Source organism: Ictidomys tridecemlineatus, chromosome 10 (assembly GCF_052094955.1).
Source record: "Ictidomys tridecemlineatus isolate mIctTri1 chromosome 10, mIctTri1.hap1, whole genome shotgun sequence".
Lineage (NCBI taxonomy): Eukaryota > Metazoa > Chordata > Mammalia > Rodentia > Sciuridae > Ictidomys > Ictidomys tridecemlineatus.
Window position 1 is genome coordinate 39,116,181 of NC_135486.1, and position 18,078 is coordinate 39,134,258.

The 18,078-nt window shown below is 39.5% G+C and overlaps 1 protein-coding gene across 2 annotated transcripts; it reads right to left on the minus strand.

Annotated features, from left to right (window-relative positions):
• Positions 1-4,218: 4,218 nt before the first annotated feature.
• Positions 4,219-16,636, minus strand: Nek2 (NIMA related kinase 2). Of its 2 annotated transcripts, none has more exons than XM_005329443.4 (8): positions 16,390-16,634; positions 15,328-15,545; positions 14,701-14,941; positions 11,839-11,921; positions 10,782-10,908; positions 9,563-9,782; positions 8,069-8,194; positions 4,219-5,098 (listed from the first exon to the last, which is right to left on the minus strand). In XM_005329443.4, exons 1-8 carry the CDS (start codon positions 16,483-16,485, stop codon positions 4,872-4,874), a joined length of 1,338 nt encoding a protein of 445 aa, XP_005329500.1. In that variant the 5' UTR covers positions 16,486-16,634; the 3' UTR covers positions 4,219-4,871. The 2 variants fall into 2 exon arrangements, with proteins under 2 accessions (XP_005329500.1, XP_040133597.1); XM_040277663.2 differs by having other exon boundaries at positions 4,975-5,098; positions 7,997-8,194; positions 16,390-16,636.
• Positions 16,637-18,078: the final 1,442 nt, after the last annotated feature.

Consider the following 18,078-nt stretch of genomic DNA (forward strand, 5'->3'; position numbering starts at 1 on the left):
TCAGGAAAGGAGAGATCTGCTGGGAGCAGGAGGGATAAAGTAAGCCCCATATCCCACCAACTAGCCCTCAGCATGCATGCACAGAGGGCCACACAACCTCCTCCTCACAGAGAAACCCATCCATCCAATATGGATCCCTATTTTGATAGTCACCAAGTCACGATGAACAAGAATCCTTTCTTATTCATTATTGGTATATAGAAATACTCTTCATTCTTTCTTAAGCAGCCGCTGTGTATCATCTTTGACATTCATCCCAAGTTCATTCTAGAAAGACCTCCATGCGTTGAGTCTTTAGGGAGCTAATTTCCCTAAATGGAGGAGCTTTGTTCTGCAAGGAAAATGTCATCTGGAAATAGCATGCTCCTGGGAGGACACACCTGAGGGAGGTGGCCCTGGGAGGCCTGAGGGTACTGAGCAGCTGGGCTGGGCCTTTGAGGAAATGTAAAGCCACATGGTGGACAATGCTGAGGAAGAGGAGGAGGGGTGACACACCACCCTAGAGGCTCAGGCCTGGGGTCCTACTGGTATCACCTGTAAAACACTTCCTGGCAGCCATATCTCTGCCATTCACCTCTCCTGGCACCAAGTCTTGAGGGTCACAAGGTTCTAACCATGCTGGCTCTGCATCCACCCTCCTTAGTCATTCACCTGTCCTAAGTAAAGCCTTAATGATCATTATGGTAAACTCATGGTCTGAGGGCAAAGCTAATGTTTGTGGCAGTTGGAGGCAGCCAGTGGAGGGCTGTGAGTGTCAAGAACATGATTTGGGGGCTGGGCATGTAACTCAGAGGAGGGCACTTGCCTAGCATGCAAAAGACCCTAGGTTCAATCTCCAGCACCGCAAAAAATAAAAAACAGAAAACAACAACAAACGCTATTGTTAAGAGCACGACTTTGGAGTCTGAAAAGTGAGTTCAGAAGGCTCCTGTGCCTCTTCCTGTGACCACCGGGTTTCTCAGTTTCTCCGTGTAAAATGTTGGAAATAATGATACCTGTTTCACAGGGGTGTTGTGAGACTGAATGGAATAAAAGGCAGGAAGCCTTAAACCAATGTCTGGCTTGCCATCTCTCTAGGACCAATTGCTTGGGACTTCTGGTCTCACAGAACAATAGCGCCGCCTTGCGGTTTCTTTCTGCTTGAACACCTCATTAATCTTCAAAACCAATGACTTTCCATAGGAGCCAGGCTTGGTTAAACTCACTACTGTTTAAACAAGTAAGATCTATAGTGGTTAAGTAGGTGTTGGATCTTAGAAAGTTCTAGGAAAGAGACGTTGAAGGGATCTTTTCACTCCCCATCAAAGAAATACACTTGTTACCCACAACCACTAGCCCAGAACTTCCCAACTTTAGCAGGGAAAAAGAAACAGGGTTTATTGCATTTTTGCAATGCTGAGGATGGAACCCAGATCCTTTCGCAGTCTAGACAAGCAGTCTACTGCTGAGCTACAGTTAACATCCCCAGCCCAGGGAAGGGGTTTTGTTGGCATTAGAATGGAGAAAGATGATGCATAATAATAAAAAAATTTAAATCGCCTCTCTTCGGTCTCCAAGCCTCTGCCCTATAGCTTTTTCCAGTTTCACTCTACATCCCCCCCCACACACACACACACATGTTCACACACACACTGCAGTTTTATTCTTTTGCTCTCCTATGTCATCTGGAAAATCTTTCTTTCCTCTTCTCCTTTACCCTAACTTCCTATTGTTAGCTTCTTCCTCTTCCTGCTGCACCCTTAATCCCCACCTCTTCCAAAATTGCAAACAGCTACCCCCCACTCCCATTCTGTGCTTTATTCTCTACCCTTCTTCCTGCTTCATTCTGGTCAGTAGCACTTACCACTAGCATGTCCTCATTGTTTATTGTCTTGCCCCATTTGAATGGGCAATAACAAGGGCAGGGATTTTGTGTCTCTCCATTGCTCTGTCTTCAGCACTTTAAACAGTGCTGATTCATAGTAGGTACTTAATAGTTGTTTGTTGTTGAATTAAATGAGATGGAAAAGATTAGAGAAGCTATTCAGCATGCCATGAATTTCAAAATTAAAACTTATTTTTAAGATAGGAAAGTTATTTCCTAAAGAAAGGATAGGTTTTATGGACAACTAACCAGTGCATTCACATAGCTGCACGCATTAGGAGGACCTCACCTGCCGAAGAACCCAGAACATGGGGTCTAATGACTGTGGTTGCGTGTGTGTGTGTGTGTGTGTGTGTGTGTGTGAGAGAGAGAGAGAGAGAGAGAGAGAGAGAGAGAGAGAAGAGACAAAAAAAATACTGGGAATTGAACCTATGGGTGCTCGTCACTAAGCTACATTCCCAATTTTTCTTATTTTTTGAGACAGAGTCTCCCTAAATTGCTGAGGCTGGACTCGAACTTGCAACTATCCTGCCTCGGCTCCCTGGGCAGCTGGGATTATAGGTGTTCACTAACACACCAGGCTATCTCAAAGTTTTTTGTTTGGTACAGGGTTTTGAACTCAGGAGCATTTAACCACTAAGTCACATCCCCAGCCTTTTATTATTATTATTATTATTATTATTATTTAGAGACAAGGTCTCACTGAGTTGTTTAGGGCCTAAGTTACTGAGGCTGGCTTTGAATTCATGATCCTCCGCCTCAACCTCCGTGAGCCACTGGGATTACATGCATGCGCAACTGCACGCCCAGCTTGAAGTTCTTAATTATGTGTTCTGTAAGAAAATCTAAACAATGGAGCATGTGTGCAGGCGTAGAGCCTCAGCTCACATATGGTGCTACTTCCCTCTACTTCTCTAGACTCCCCAGGATGGTTCTCCCCAGGATGGTTCTCCCCAGGATGGTTTTTATTTAACCTCTTTTTTTCATACCACACAACCATTGCCTTTCAGCAGGGGCCTGGGCACAGGCAAAGGCAAGTTCTGGACTGGGCATCTGGGTCCCAGGGCATGGCAGCAGGTGTCCATGAGCAGCCCCATGACATGTCTGACAAGCAGCTAGCCAGCGGCCATGTCTTAAAAAGAGTACCCTGACTCAGAGATCCTATCTGCCATGGGTTGGGGTAGTAGGCCTATGGGAAAGGTAGATGCCTGGCTAGACTTCTCCAGATCTGGCATTGTGCCCCTTCTGGTTGGCTCAAGGCACCCTTCAAGGACAAGCACAAAGTATGAATTGGATAATCCCAGTGATTCCACAAGTTAAATGCTCTCACATTTATACTTAAATCTGTCATTGCACAAAATAAAGATGAATGGCAAATTTCATGTTGTTTGCTTTTAATGCTTCTTAGAACATTGAACAGCAAATAATACCACCTTAAGCAGAGAGAGACCTTAGAAGAAAGGGAAAAGCTTTGTATGTACCTTTAATGATAACTTGTTTCCCACGTTTTGAACAAAAGCCTCAATTTTCACTTTGGAGTAGGACTTGCAAATTATATAGCTGGCCAGAAGTATACATAACATTTATGTCAAAATGATCCTGTTAGGATAATCTCTGGATATAACACAAAGGCATAATAATCAGTTTCCAACTGTGTTTGGCTAGTGTCACTTGTCGTTGATGGAATGATGATACCAACTATATAATAAACCTACATATAAAAGAAGCTATTTTCTCTTGTCTACTATTATAATTATTTGTGTGGGTGATTTTGTTTTATTTTTGCTTTCTTGCTTGTCCAAACTTTTTTTTTTTTTTTGGTCTATTATTAACTCTTGATGACTTCATCTTATTTCATTATACACTAAAAGGATTAGCATTGCCAGGAAAAAAAAAAATGTGACAGGTACAGCAAAGACTGCTAATTCATATTAAAAGTCAAACTTTAAAAAATTCATTAAAATCCAAATTAGTTTCCTTCAAGGGTGGGAGGTATGTCCCAGCAATTTTTTTACACAGGTCAGGTTTCTCATGAGTGGTACTGTTGGCATTCTGCTGTCAGAAATTGTCCTGTGCACTGTAGAATGTTGAGTGGTATCACTGGACCCTACCCACTGGTCATAAGCTCCCTGAGTCATGATTATCAAAAAGGTCTCCAGATTTGCCAATGTCCCCCCAGGGAACAGAATCACCCACTTTAAAACTGCTAGCTTCTATGGACTAACAAGATGGATGTTAAGGTTCTAGAGTAGCTCCCTTGAATAAAAGATCCATATTCTCTTTCCTACCTTACAAACCTATCATCATAAACTCACACGCTTCCAACTGAGATCAACAAATACAAGAGACATAAATGTAAGAAAACTAAAGAATTGTTTTATTAGTGGGATAGAGGTGGACAAACAACAGCCAGCTCATATGCTATTAAATAGAATAAAAAGGAATAAAAGATTGCAGACATCACAGTGATGAATTTCCACAGACAATAGATTTACACCACATGGAATATTTATATACAAGATGTCTTGATATTAGTGACCAATTTATATTCAATCTCTTTTTCTAAGTTCAAGAACGTTCAAAACCTCAGACTTTAAATTTAAAACTATACATGACAATTGTAAGCACACACCCCTCATTTAAAACTTCTTAATAACTACTATTCCTGAGTAAAGACCTTTTTCCCCCTTAACATTATTGTTTTCCCCAAGATCTCAAAGGTCACATCTCATACTCCTAGAAGTAATTACACACAGGATTAAAAGCCCAACCAAGAAAGTATCATTTCTATAAAGTTGTTCCTAAGAGAAAAAAAATAAAAATAAAGACATAGACATCTTATACAATTGTTGCTGAAAAACAGCAATATTAATCCCAAAATACCATGCTTACTATACAAAAAGGCGTGGCTCATGGAACCAAGTATATCAAGCTACAGCAGTTGAATATCAATCTTTAAAGGGTTGGCTCTATTAAGTAATGCACACAGCTCTGTCTCTCTGCCAAGTTAGCGCATGCCCAAGATCTGTCTGCTTTTTAGTTGGTAATTTTTTTCAATATCTGACAGAGCTTGAGCCCGCAGCTGGGCAGCATGAAGCCTTTTCTTCAGATCCTTGCACTTGGATTTGGAGGTGAGCTGACTCTCCGAATTCTCATTTCTCATGATGTTCTCTTTACTTTCTCCACTGAAATGAACTTTCTTCTTAATTATTGAGGATGGGAAGTCAAGAAGTTCTTTAGAAAGGAAAAGAAAACAGGTTTGAGTTACTTGAATGGGAGTTCAACTCCTATACATGAATCATAATTTTCAAAAAATATTTACTCTCAGGAGGCTGAGGCAGGAGGAGTGTGAGTTCAAAGCCAGCCTCAGCAACGGTAAGGTGCTAAGCAACTCAGTGAGAGACCATGTCTCTGAATAAAATACAAAATAGGGCTGAGGGTGTGGCTCAGTGGTTGAGTGTCCCTGTGTTCAATCCCCGGTATTCAAAAAAAAATTAAATAAAATTTACTGTTCTGGCTCACATTTGAAATGTGGGTACCTGTCTGATTTTCTCTGGGATAAGAGGTTAAGGGCATGGACAGAAACCAGCCAGTCTTTTTTGCTGTTGTTGCTGTTTTTCCTCGGTACTGGGATCAAACCCAGGGACACTCTACAATTGAGCTACATCCCCTTTTTGAGACATGGTCTCACTAGGTTGTCCAGGCTAGCCTTGAACTTGCTGTCCTCCTGCCTCAGCCTCCTGAGTAGCTAGGATTTCAGGTATGTCATCACTCCCAGTACCAATTAGCCTTTTAATCTATATGACTAAAAACAAACCAAACATAAGGAACAAACATTTCATTCATTCATTCATTTTGCAGTGCTAGGAATGCAGTGTGTGCCAGGCAAGTACTCTACCACCAAGCTAAGCTCAGCCTGTTTTATTCCCACAATAGTCAACTTTCCTCTTAGGGTTATAACCACTGGGGATGATGCGCACAGTATAATACTTCTGGAAATCAGTGTTTTTATCTCTGCTCTGGAAAACCAGTGCCATTCTAGGTAGGATACCTTACTTTCAGAAAAGCACAGAAGCAGAGGCTCTTGCTTGTGGGGAAACCTGCAATTTGGGTCAAGTGTGTAGTTCAAAGTAGATCAACTACCCAGAAATTTGTTTCAAAAAGAACCTAAAATGCTGTATGGACAAGGTAAATCAAGTAATGGTGCACTAAAAAATGCAACCTGTGCTTTTCTTATGGAAAAATAATCGTATTTACTTAGAAAAGTAACACTATTAACCACTGACAGAATTTGGTGGGGATTAGAGGCTTGCAGGTTTCAATTCAAGAGGCTTCTTATTTCTCCTTTGTAGTCACTTAAAGGAAATATGTTTAAATATTTACTGAGTTCATAGAATGGGCCATTGTGAACCAAACAAAGGCCCTATTCTAGTAGGAGGAGACAAATGATAAACAAACAAACAAACAAACAAGTGCGGAGCGATGTGATCGGTGTGCTATAAGGAAGATAATACCAACATGGCCTGCTGGGTGGTGGTGGCAATATTGAGAGAAAACTTCAGGTGAATGCTGAGCAAAAAACAGGACAAGGGTGAGGAAGAAAGAAACCACAGAGCTGTCTGGATAAAGAAGAGACAGAAAGGTTGCTACACAGAGCCCTTCCTTCCCCAGTCCCCTGACTTCCTCCATGTATTGTTTCTACTTCAAAGCAAAGGAATTGCTTTCAGACTTTAACTCCATGGGCTCAAAAAAAAAAAAAATTTTTTTTTTTAAGTACTGGGGATTGAACTTAGAGGAGCTCTACCATTGAGCTACATTCTCAGTCCTTTTTTAGTTCTGAAACAGTTTCACTAAGTTGCCCTGGCTGGCCTCAAACTTGCAATCTTTGCTTGTGCCTCGGCCTCGCAGATGGCTGAGATTACAGGCCAGCAGTTGGGATGATAAGCATGTGCATCCACCTGTTATAACCACAAATACTTACACATTTGTAAATTAACATAGGGTTTACAAGAGAATAGTTAGAAAAAGAATACTATTTTGTTCAATAGAAAAAAATGAGTATTTTATTAAACAAAGGATAGCTTTAGCAAAGATGCAACTGCGTACTGTGAAATGAGTGATAGTTAGAAAAAAGAAACATTTTAAGGGATGAAGCCCATATTTCATATAATCTATTTCATTTACTTCTATCAAGAGTTTATCTATCACTTAGTCACTAAAGTTATTGCAATCATCAGACTAACTTAAGCAAGTTTTTTATTTGCCTCATTTACAAAATGCTGTCACACTAAACTGATCTGATTCTCTCCCAAATTATTAAAGATGCAAATGGCAGCCTTCATATATGCATGCTATTCTACATGGAATAAGGGAGTCATAAGAACTCTGATGAAGTTTCATTGAACATGCAGATGCTAAATTTTTAAAACCAACACAAAACTTTGAATACATAATTTGTGTCATAAAGAAATTAAAAGAAAAGACATCTAGCATTCTGCATTTTCCAAAATTCTAGACAGCAGACTAAATTAGATCTGTAAAAAATGAAATGGAAAAAGGCAAGTGAGAGGATCCGTCGGTGTAGCCAATTATCACAAGGACAGAGCAGGGACAACGCTACACGAAGGCAGCGCAGTGAGCAGGCTGTCTGCACCCAAGCTCTGAAGTGGGGCGGCTCGCACAGTTGTGCACACATTAATCATATTTCAACAAATACATGTCTCAATTTGAAAGGGTCTAAAGCAAAGATTCAAAAGTCATGGTCAATTCTGCACTTGACTTCTATGTCTTTTAAGCCACACTCTATTGTTGAGGTGTGGCAGTATTAAAGTGTTAGGGTTTTTGCTTGAAAATAGAAATAGAATTTTGATAATATAACCAAAGAAAAATTTGAAACATACTGTTGTAAAAATGTCTTCATACTAAAAAATGAATATCAAATACTAAACATGTAGTTTAATAAGGTAAATAAAATTGAAGATGAAAGCATATGACTCACTGCCTCAAGTCTATGAACCCAGTAAATAAATCACTACTATAATAGAATTTTATTTCCATTGAAGCATATATATTCAGTGAAATTTATCTTAAGATTTGAGACTTTGTAAAATGAAAAAGAGCTACCAAGGCCACCTTGAGGGTATCACTGATGTGCACATCTTCATTTGTAGCACCAACTTCTGCACACCGAGCTGACTCTCATACCTGGAGTACTCGCCAGAGAGAGGAACTTCTGCTCCTTCAGCAAGCTGTAGTTCTTCACCAGATTTTCTGCTCTAGCCAGTTTGTCCTCTGCTAGTCTCTCCCGAACACAAAGTTCACGTTCCTTCTCTTTAAAAATGCAATAGGAAAAAATGAACAAAGAGCTTTGGCTATAAAACAATTTACATTTGGTAATCTTTTCTTATCATTCTAATTAGCATGCCTGACCACGGCAGAGTAATGTTTTGTGAAAGGTTTCTTACTGGTTTCTTAACCTAATCAACCAGATCCTGCATTTTTAATTTAGTGTAATAGTAGGTCATAAGTTATTGTATGTTTTCTTGTTAGGAACTTGTTTAAGTACAAATACAAAGTTTTTACTTGGTCAAGTTGTGTGGAAATAATTCATTTGGGAACACAAAAACAAAAGCCATTTCTGCTCTCCAAGGCAAATAGGCAAAAGCTAGTTTCCAGGGCACTCCCTGGTCTTATAGCACAAAATCTCTTTCTTCTGGTTCAGCGGTAGCACCAAACTGGAAGGGGAAAAAACATAACTGAGTTAAGGGGCGACTCTTTAGGTTAGAAACAAAGCCTACTTTCATTCATGGCCCAGACTTCAGAGAAAGAGGTGTGTGTGTGTGTGTTTAAAGAGTTCTTTTGACAAGAGAGTCAATAAAAAGTCTCCAGATAAGCACAAGCTATCCCTATACAGTGAGCATATCTCACAGCACTATACAATGTTATTATCATTAGGAAGCAAAACATTAATGAACACACTGAATGCTTGATAAGAATATTTAAATAGAAAAGCATTTGAAGTCTGCATAGGGCATAAGGCCACAGAAGTGAAATCAGGGGTGTCATGAGGATAGCAGGAGACGCACATAGTTCCATCCCTGTCTCTGAATGTTAAAATGGAGACTCACTGCTATTGCTACCTGGTGTGATTCTAAGGCGCTGGTAGTTAACTTTCATCCTAGTGGAATAGATAGACTTCCAACCTCAAAAACTAATTAGCATCAAATCAGTTAATACTAATCACATCAATATTAACACTCATCACAGTAATATTTATAATTCTAGAATATCTTGCACCTATATTCTCCACAGAATTGCCTAAACATACCCAGTCTAATACTGTCGCATTTTAGACCGTTTTGACAGAAGGCAGCACATTGGAAGACCTTCCTTTACAATGGAACAAACCTTAAGATGTTTATAGCAAAGATGAAAAAAATAAGTAATTGCACAATAAAGTACAATGACTGTTGTGTTAGGTCCAACCCAGTTAATACCCAAGAAATATATGACTAACAACTGTCTCCAGAGAAAGAAGTCCAACATGAAAGCGTCATCAAGCTTGGTTATTTAGTTAAATGTTCTGGTTGATAGAAGGTTCTAGTAGGACCTATACATAGAAACTATTGTGTTATGTACACACATCAGAGCAACCCACTCATAGCGCTACTCTGCTCCTCCCACACCACGTGGACTTACGCTCCAGCCTTTCCTCTCTGGCTTTGAGGGCTCGCTCTCGCTCCTGTAACTGTATTTCTTTTAGTTTCAGCTCGTTCAGGACAGGAGTAGACTCCTGTGACTTTTCAGGCTCTCCTAATCGTCGCCCTCTCCTTTCAAGATGTTTTCTTTGTTCTTCTGCAACCAAGTCTGCTATCAAAGGGTTCTCAAGAATTTCTTCCACAGAAGGTCGATGGTAATCCTAGGGAAAAATATCAATGATACAGTCAGACTGCATAACAGAATATTTGTCCTGAGAAAGTAGTTACACTAAAAGGGTATATATTTCCAAGGCAAAAGGGAAGATTGTTCAAAGAGACAGGTCTTTTTTTTTTAACCAGGAATTGAACCCACGAGTACTTAACAACTGAACCAAATCTCCAGCCCATTTTCATTTTGAGACAGGTCTTCAGTTGCTTAGGATCTCACTAAGTTGCTGGGTCTGGCTTTGAACTTGTGATCCTCCTGCCTCAGCCTCTCAAGCCACTGTGCCCAGCTACAGAAATAGGTCTTAAACATCTGAAAAAATAAGTTCACTCGTCTTGAAGTTCTGAGTCCATAAGGTAATGCAGATTTTTAATTTATTCCCCTTTTACCCTCCCCCTTTGTAAGAAGGCTCAGTCCCTTTGGTACACTGGTGCTGGTGCTTCACAGCACGGCTGGGTCTGCTGTAGAAGAAGCACCACCTTTGAATGTCTAAACCACAGGTAACAGGATCCCTTCCCACCAACCTTCACTTCCTCTGTATCCCTGTTATAGCACTTCCCTTCCACTCTTCACATCAGCCTAGTCTCAGAACATATCTTTCACCATCCCACGGTCTGAGTTTTTCCACAAAATCTCTTTATTCAAGTTCTTTTTCTTCTACTCTAATTATTTCTAGCCCCTTTCCTGACCACCTGTTACATTCATGTAGGCAACAACCAGGGGAACTGAGGATTTGGATCCTTTCTGTAATCTTTCCTCACCACAGACCATCTGTTAGCAAGGAAGAGAGTGGAGGAAAAAGAAAGCAAGCACAAAAGGTAGGCTGGCAAGCACCTGTGATTTACCAGATTTACATGTTTTCACTTGTGTTAACAGAGTATATTTAGCTAAGGAAATATTTTCTTTAGTCTCTATCACTTTAAAAGAGAGAATATATACTCCAAATTTTAATTGAGAGATAAAATCAGACGATATAAAATCTTATAGCCTTTACCTTTAAATTTAACATCCTCGTAATAATGTCATTCAATTCATCAGAATAACGATATGGAATTCTCCTGAATTTGCCTTCTCTGATCTTCCCGGCTAGTTCTTTTTGGTTGAAAGCAGTAAATGGAGGCCTGGGGTAAAAAATATAAGTAAAAACGAATGATGAAAAAAAAAAAAAAAAAACGAATGATGGAAAGGAAGGAAGAGAAAGAAAAGAAGGAAGGAAAGAAGAAAAATTTTTAAAAGAAAATAGATAATAGTAACTGAATCAAAAGCATAAGCACCATTGTATTTCTTTTTACTTCTGGGACTTCCTTCTACAGATAACTTTAATAGTACTACCTTCGTACTATTGACCCCTTGGGTTGTTAAGTCATGCTGGCGGGGGTGGGGGTTATCCTGTGCTTTGTAGGATATTTTGTGGTATCCCTGGCCTCTCTCTACCCACTAGCACACTCTAATTGTGACAACCAAAAATGTCTAGATATTGCCAAATGTTCCATGGGGGACAAAAACTGCTTCCCCACAAATCCTGTAGAAGAACCACTGTGCTATAGAATAGTTTAAAAGGAAAAGAACTGGACCTCTTTCCTATCCTCCAAATCCCCAGACCTCTCCTCTTGATCTGTTTTATTTCTTCCTGTCCTTGTAATAGCTTTACATTATCTGCCTGACCTTGAATAAGCATAAGTCTAACAAGAAAGCATCTAATAGTCAAGACCTTTAATAAAGTCAGGACCCAGGGGCTGCAGTTGTGGCTCAGCAGTAGAGGGCTTGCCTCACACATGTGAGACACTGGGTTCGATCCTTAAAAATAAATAAATAAATAAAGGTATTGTGTCCATCTACAACTAAGAAAAAAACATTTTAAAAAGTAAGTCAGAACCCAGCTTCATGGATGATATCTTTTTTAAAAAAATGTTTATCTACTTTACTAAAAAGAATTTGATAGTTCTTCAGATGTGAATATGTTTTAATTAGCATAGATGCTCAAAAAGCTGGACCCAATGAAAAGTGACAGTGTAAACCTTAGACTAGGAATCTGACTTTATTATACTTACATTAATGCACATAATTCATACAGCAAACAACCCAGTGACCATATATCTGATTTCTCATTATAGGACATGCGATTCATTTGTTCCTAGAAGGGGGAAAAGGTAAAAAAGTTAAATAAAAGTTCTTGTTGGCCAGGCATGGTGGCACATGCATGACTGTAATACCACTGGCTCAGAAGGCTAAGGTGGGAAGATCAAGAATTCAAAGCCAGCCTTAGCAACTTAGCAAGGCCTAAACAACTCAGTGAGACTCTGTCTCTAAATAAAATATTTTTTTAAAAGGGATGAAGATGTGGCTCAATGGTTAAGCATCCTTGGGTTCAATCCCCTATACAAAAAAAAAAAAAAGTTTATTTGGTTTTTAAAATTTTATAAAACTTTTAAAAATTATACCTGAGTAGAAAACGAAACTCAAAGCTTGGTAGTATTTACTTGAGAGGAGAAAAATGTTATAAATATTTTATTTATAGCAATAACTTCAAATACAAAAGACTAATTCAGTTTATGAGACAATAACAAAAGTGTATACTTTATCCTCACATTTATAATGGAAAGGCTAGGGATGTGGCTCAATGGCAGAGTGCTTGCCTAGCATGTACAGGGCCTTGGTTTCAATCCCTAACACCAAAAAAGCAAAATTTATAAGGGGAAAAGAACAACAATCTTGTCCCAATATACTTTGTCATATATAATTCATTCTCTTATTTTCCATTCACAAGTGAAAATGTTTACTGTTGGATAGATATTAACCATTCAAAATTGAATATAAAAGATCTCTATCCTCAAGGCATTCATAATCTAGAAACTCTATTTTTTTGAGAAAGGGTTTTGTTAGGTTGTTCAAGCTAAACTCGAACTCCAAGGCCCCCCCAAATCATCTTACCTCAGCCTCCTGAGTAGCTAGGACTACTAGTATAGGTGTGTACCATTGAGTCTAATTAGAAACCTCATTTATTTTATTGAATGATTGATTACAATGCTGGAAATTGAATCCAGGGGCACTCTCTACCACTGAGCTACCAACCTCTCCAGTCCCTTTTATTTTTTATTTATTTTTTATTTTTTTTATTAGTTGTTCATGGACCTTTATTTTTATTTACTTATAAGCAATGCTGAGAATAGAATCCAGTGCCTCACACATGCTAGGCAAGCGTTACTACTACTGAGCCACAACCCTAACCCCTTATTTTTTGAGACAGGATCTCACTAAGTTGCCCAACATGGTCTCCAACTTGTGATCCTCCCGCCTTAGCCTCCTAAGTAGCTGGGATTACAAGTGCTACCGTGTCCAGCCACAAACTTCAATTTAAAAGAAACAGAGAAATTCCAGAATAACCAAAACATATTATTTAGCCCACATTTAAGTGCATACATAAATAGCTAACTGGATTTATATATTCATTTATATATTTTTCCTTAATCCACTGTATAAGTCAAAGCAATCACTAATATTCTCATTACCTATTTTAATTGTTTGCCCTTCTTCTATACCTATAGTAACAATAGTCTACCATAGCTGAGGAGGGACTGAGGGCAAGTACCAAAATCTCCAGGAGGCCGATTAGTGTTTTAAAACCCAGCTGGTGAGTCTGATATCACTCCTTGACAATTAATGACTTAGAGGAACCAAACTTATCTAATTACAAGGACAGGAAAAAAAAGGGAACAAAAGAATTGCATAGGTTTCAAATTTTCCACCATTTTTGGATAATCTTTCTCTATGTTAAAGCCTTTCAATTTGGAATTTGATACAGTGAGAAAATGGCACTGTTCTGGCTATGTCTGATCTTAATAAAAAAAAATAATAAAATAAACTTGCAGTTTTATACTGCAGTCAGATGTTAGCATAATTTATAAAATATTGGAAAATTCCAGAAATGTTTGTAAGCTAATAAAAAAAGAAAAAACCTTTTCATCAATATCTGCTCAGATTTCATATATTAATACATTGATGCTGTTCCTTATTGATTTAAGGTCTTTAAAAGCCATCAGACCATCGTGAAAATCAAAGAGAGAACAACATTGTAGAGGAAAGGGACAGGAGGGAGGCTGGAAGGAGGGAAAGGGGAAATACTGAGGAACAATATTAGCTAAATCTTATGTTATGTGAATATGTAACAACAAATTCCAACATTATGTACATCTATGATGCACCAATAAAAAAATAGGGAAAATAAATAAAAGCCATTAGATAATATCTAATGACAGCCACAAACACTCCAAAGAAATAATCAAAAAGGAAGAAAGATATAATACATACAAGGATATGCATACAGTGCTCCTTTAGAAATAAAATATCCATCAATAGAGGCAATGGATAAAGTAAAGTGATAGACTTTCTATAAATGAATTTCAGGAAAAGGCAATAAGAAAAATTTTTTGGAAATTTTTTGAAATTGTAAAAACATGTTATCTGAAGTAAGTGAGCTTTGTGAGTCCCATATATCCAAGTACAAGAATCCAACTAGGGATAAAATACAGTGTCCAAGGACCTTTCCAGAGATCCATATTCACTGGGTATGAACTCAGGACCCAGGACTAACAAAACTTCAGAATGAGTGTGATGTAGGTGTGCCCAGGACCCATGCTTTGGAAAGCATTGTTGCTCTTGAAGGCAGGGACAAAACCCATTTCATCTTTGTTAATTCCAGAGCTTTGAACATGGTAATAGTTCAATAAAAACTGAATTCAATAAAAATTGAATTGTTGATACAGAGGAATATAAGGGTCAGGTGGTTAGTTTGGAACTTAAAATGAAACAGTATTATTAATTCTTGGCTAAATGCAAAGAAACCAATAATAAACCTTGCATTTGAATGTTTAGCATTAAGGAATTAAAAAGCATCTAAATTCTGAAATACTTACAGGAGACATGTAATAAGGTGTACCAACAAATGTTTTTGCAAAACTCGTATCATGGTTTAATATTCTAGCTAGCCCAAAATCTCCAAGTTTGACATTTTGCTTGCCATCCAGGAAAACATTGGCTGGTTTCAGATCCCGATGTAACACAGTATGACCACCATCACTTCTTCTGTGACACTCCTTCAGGGCTAGAGTCAACTGAGCCATCACTCGAAGAACAAAATCTTCATCTAAGTATTGTCTGAAACCAAAACATTTTTACAGCATATAATGTCTGAATAAATCATTACAAATAAGGAATGATGTGAATTATCTAGTTTTTCTTGTATACTAATAGAGAAATAATTACTTGATGCAAAATATGGGTATTGATTCACGAGTGATTTTTCTAAAGTATCATGAACCCACCAAATACAAGAACACTCTTCTATGTTACTAAGTACTTTGCCCCTGATCCTAACATAAGATTCTTAACAGCAACAAAACTAGACCCCTTTTCAGCTTACATCTAATATTATATTTCCCACTATTATTTATAATTATGAGGAAAAAAAGAATTAATTTAAAATGATTATATAGGCAATAAATGGCAGAGCTGACATTTAAAAAATGGAAGATTATAATTACCTTTCCTTGGTTCCCTTTGTAATCACACTAGCCAGGTCCCCTCCTTCACAGTATTCCATTACAATGTACAGCGTTGTATTGGTTCTGTCAATAATTCGATCATAATAGCGGACAATGTTTGGATGTTTCAGTTCACGAAGCAAATTCACTTCAGAAACAAGCATCTGTTTCTCAGCTTCTGTCATAGAGCCATAGTCAAGTTCTTTCCAAACTAATATCTGAAATAAGAAAATGTCCGAGGTATGAATGAATTTGTTATGCTCAAAACAAAGAATGGAAGTTCCAAAAACTAAAAAAAAAAAAAAAATTGCCTCCTTTTTAAACATATTCCACAATCCAAAGTCATGATCATGTTATGTAGTTAAATAAACTTCATGAGCCCAGATTATTGCCATAATCTTCCTCTACTTTTTAAGCAGTAAATGATGCTACAGGGGGAGGGAGGCGGATGAGGCACAAGGGGACTCCCTCAACCCCTTATTCTCAGTTGCTTAATAGGAAATTGGCCAAAAAGTACTTTGGTCACAGTCAGAGGACGGGTATCCAAAGTCCCTGACTATTCCAATCGGTCAGGCAGCTTCCTCTCCAATGTTTCTTTCTGCCCAAGCTCTACCTAAACGCATGGGGAAAGAGGAGTCTGCTAACCGGACTGATGGGTGTTTTAAATGAGTTTTGGCTGCAGATACAAAGCTTCAGGCCTGGTGGTCCTGCCCCTCCATGGCACGTGGGTCCTACTCTCATCTCTAAGAATAGCTCAGGACTGAGTTAGCTGCCACCGACGGAAAACCAGGAGCAAGCCAAAGCTGGAGAAAGGGAGGAAACGGGACAGAAAATAACGAACAAAAACCGGATATATGTATTATATAAAAAGAAAAGGCCTCCCATCTCTTGAACGATCCAGGACAAGCTGTCAATCTGTCAATCGCAGACCCCGGGGAGACCGACAGCCGAGACTTTCCGGCACCCACCACCAGAAGCCCGTCGGTTCCTTCGCGCAGGGCCCTCGCCCCGGGCTACCGAAACCTCAGCTGGAGCCGGGACACGCCGGGGCCCCGCGCTCACCTTGCCGTCGCTCTTCCTCCGGATCTTTTGGCAGCGGCCATAGGAGCCCGTGCCGATGGTGTACAGCACTTCGTAGTCCTCCACCCGGGACGGCATGGCCGGGCCGCCGCGGGACTCGCGCTGACCCGGCAGGTCGCGCCACAGCCACGGCAGCCCAGAGTCCCGGAAAGGGAACCGACCCGCCACCCAGGCCGCGGGCAGCGTTTAACCGTCGCCAGCCCCGGCCTCGCAACCTATTGGCAGACGGGGAGGTATCTTCGCCTCTCTGATTGGCTAAGAAAAACAACACCCTAGGCATCTTGGGAAAAGGGTGTCGCTAAGCAACCGCGTCGGCGTCAGTGTCCGGCCTTCAACCCCTAGGAGAAGAGGGCGGAGCTAAGCCAAAGCGGGAATCTAGGAGAAGAAAAGCAATCGCCGCAGGGAGCCTTGGACAGTTCTGTCCCTTGATTGAGGTCGCCGAGCTAACTGAGGTCCGAAGGCCTCTCAGCCCCCGTTGCACACCACCAGATCCAACTGCCTTCAGACTTTTCCACTCTGACAGCTCGCACTACCTGCCTTCCTCTGCACAACGCCCGCCTCTAGCAAGTTCCGGAACCCTGAACCTGAGATAAGTATAGGTGAAAACTTAGAACCCTCACCGAAGGATGCGTGGACCAGTGTTTACTATGCTATCAGGGCTGTACTAAACACTACATCTTTATTATGTATTCATCAACTCAAAGCTATAAAGAAGAAATGAATGTTATTACTATTTCCCATGAGGAAAGGGAGGCACAGAAAGGTTTAATCATTCGCTTCAGGTCCAACAGCCAAGAAGAGAAGAATTGCTGCAAAAATAGTCAATACTCATAGCAGTGATTTAAAGTTTACACATAACTTTGAGGTCAGTCATCATACATTATTTCTGAACACCAGATTTACAGGCCTGTTCAACCTACAAAGGAGGTATAGAATGTGGAAGTCCCTGATGTATGGAAATATTCAGGAGAATATGGTGGCCCTAAGGCAGGGAAAGTCAAGACTACCAAATAATCCAAATAATGTATCTGGGATGCCTGACACGTAACTTCATTGAATACAGTCTCCTTTGGGCATCCACAGAAATCATCGTACTCATAGCTCACACAGCCAAATAGAACAGTCCCATTTTTACCTGGGAGAGGGGACCTAGAGGCTTCCATCTGGAACTTGTTGAAGAAATACATGCATTGTCAGAAAGCTAATAATTTGGTAATGAGTAAATAGGTCAATTTTCTTTAAATATCTGTTCAGCATGGGATTGAAGGGAACCTGACTTTCTATTAATAAGAATTACAAACCTCTTTATGTTAAAAATAAATAATTTATTACATGCACCAAATACAACATAATTGGAATTGTTAGCCAGGAGAATTATTAAATTAACATTCGAGGGCACCGTCTTACCTCAGAGGAATAAGACCCATTTAGGTTTTGAAAGTTATGTAAGGAGTTACAAATGACTGAGGTCATGGGCATCATATTTTTTTCAGTGCCTCTTTACAGATTGGTATCCATGGTATTCTTTTGTTGGCTTGTCCCAAATCCAGTCCTATGCCTTCTTTCTGGCCACTCTTATGCTCTTATTCTGCCCCAAATCCAGCACTTTCTCAAATAATTTACCTGGGATGCACATCACCATCACCACCTTTGCATCTACTATTCTTCACT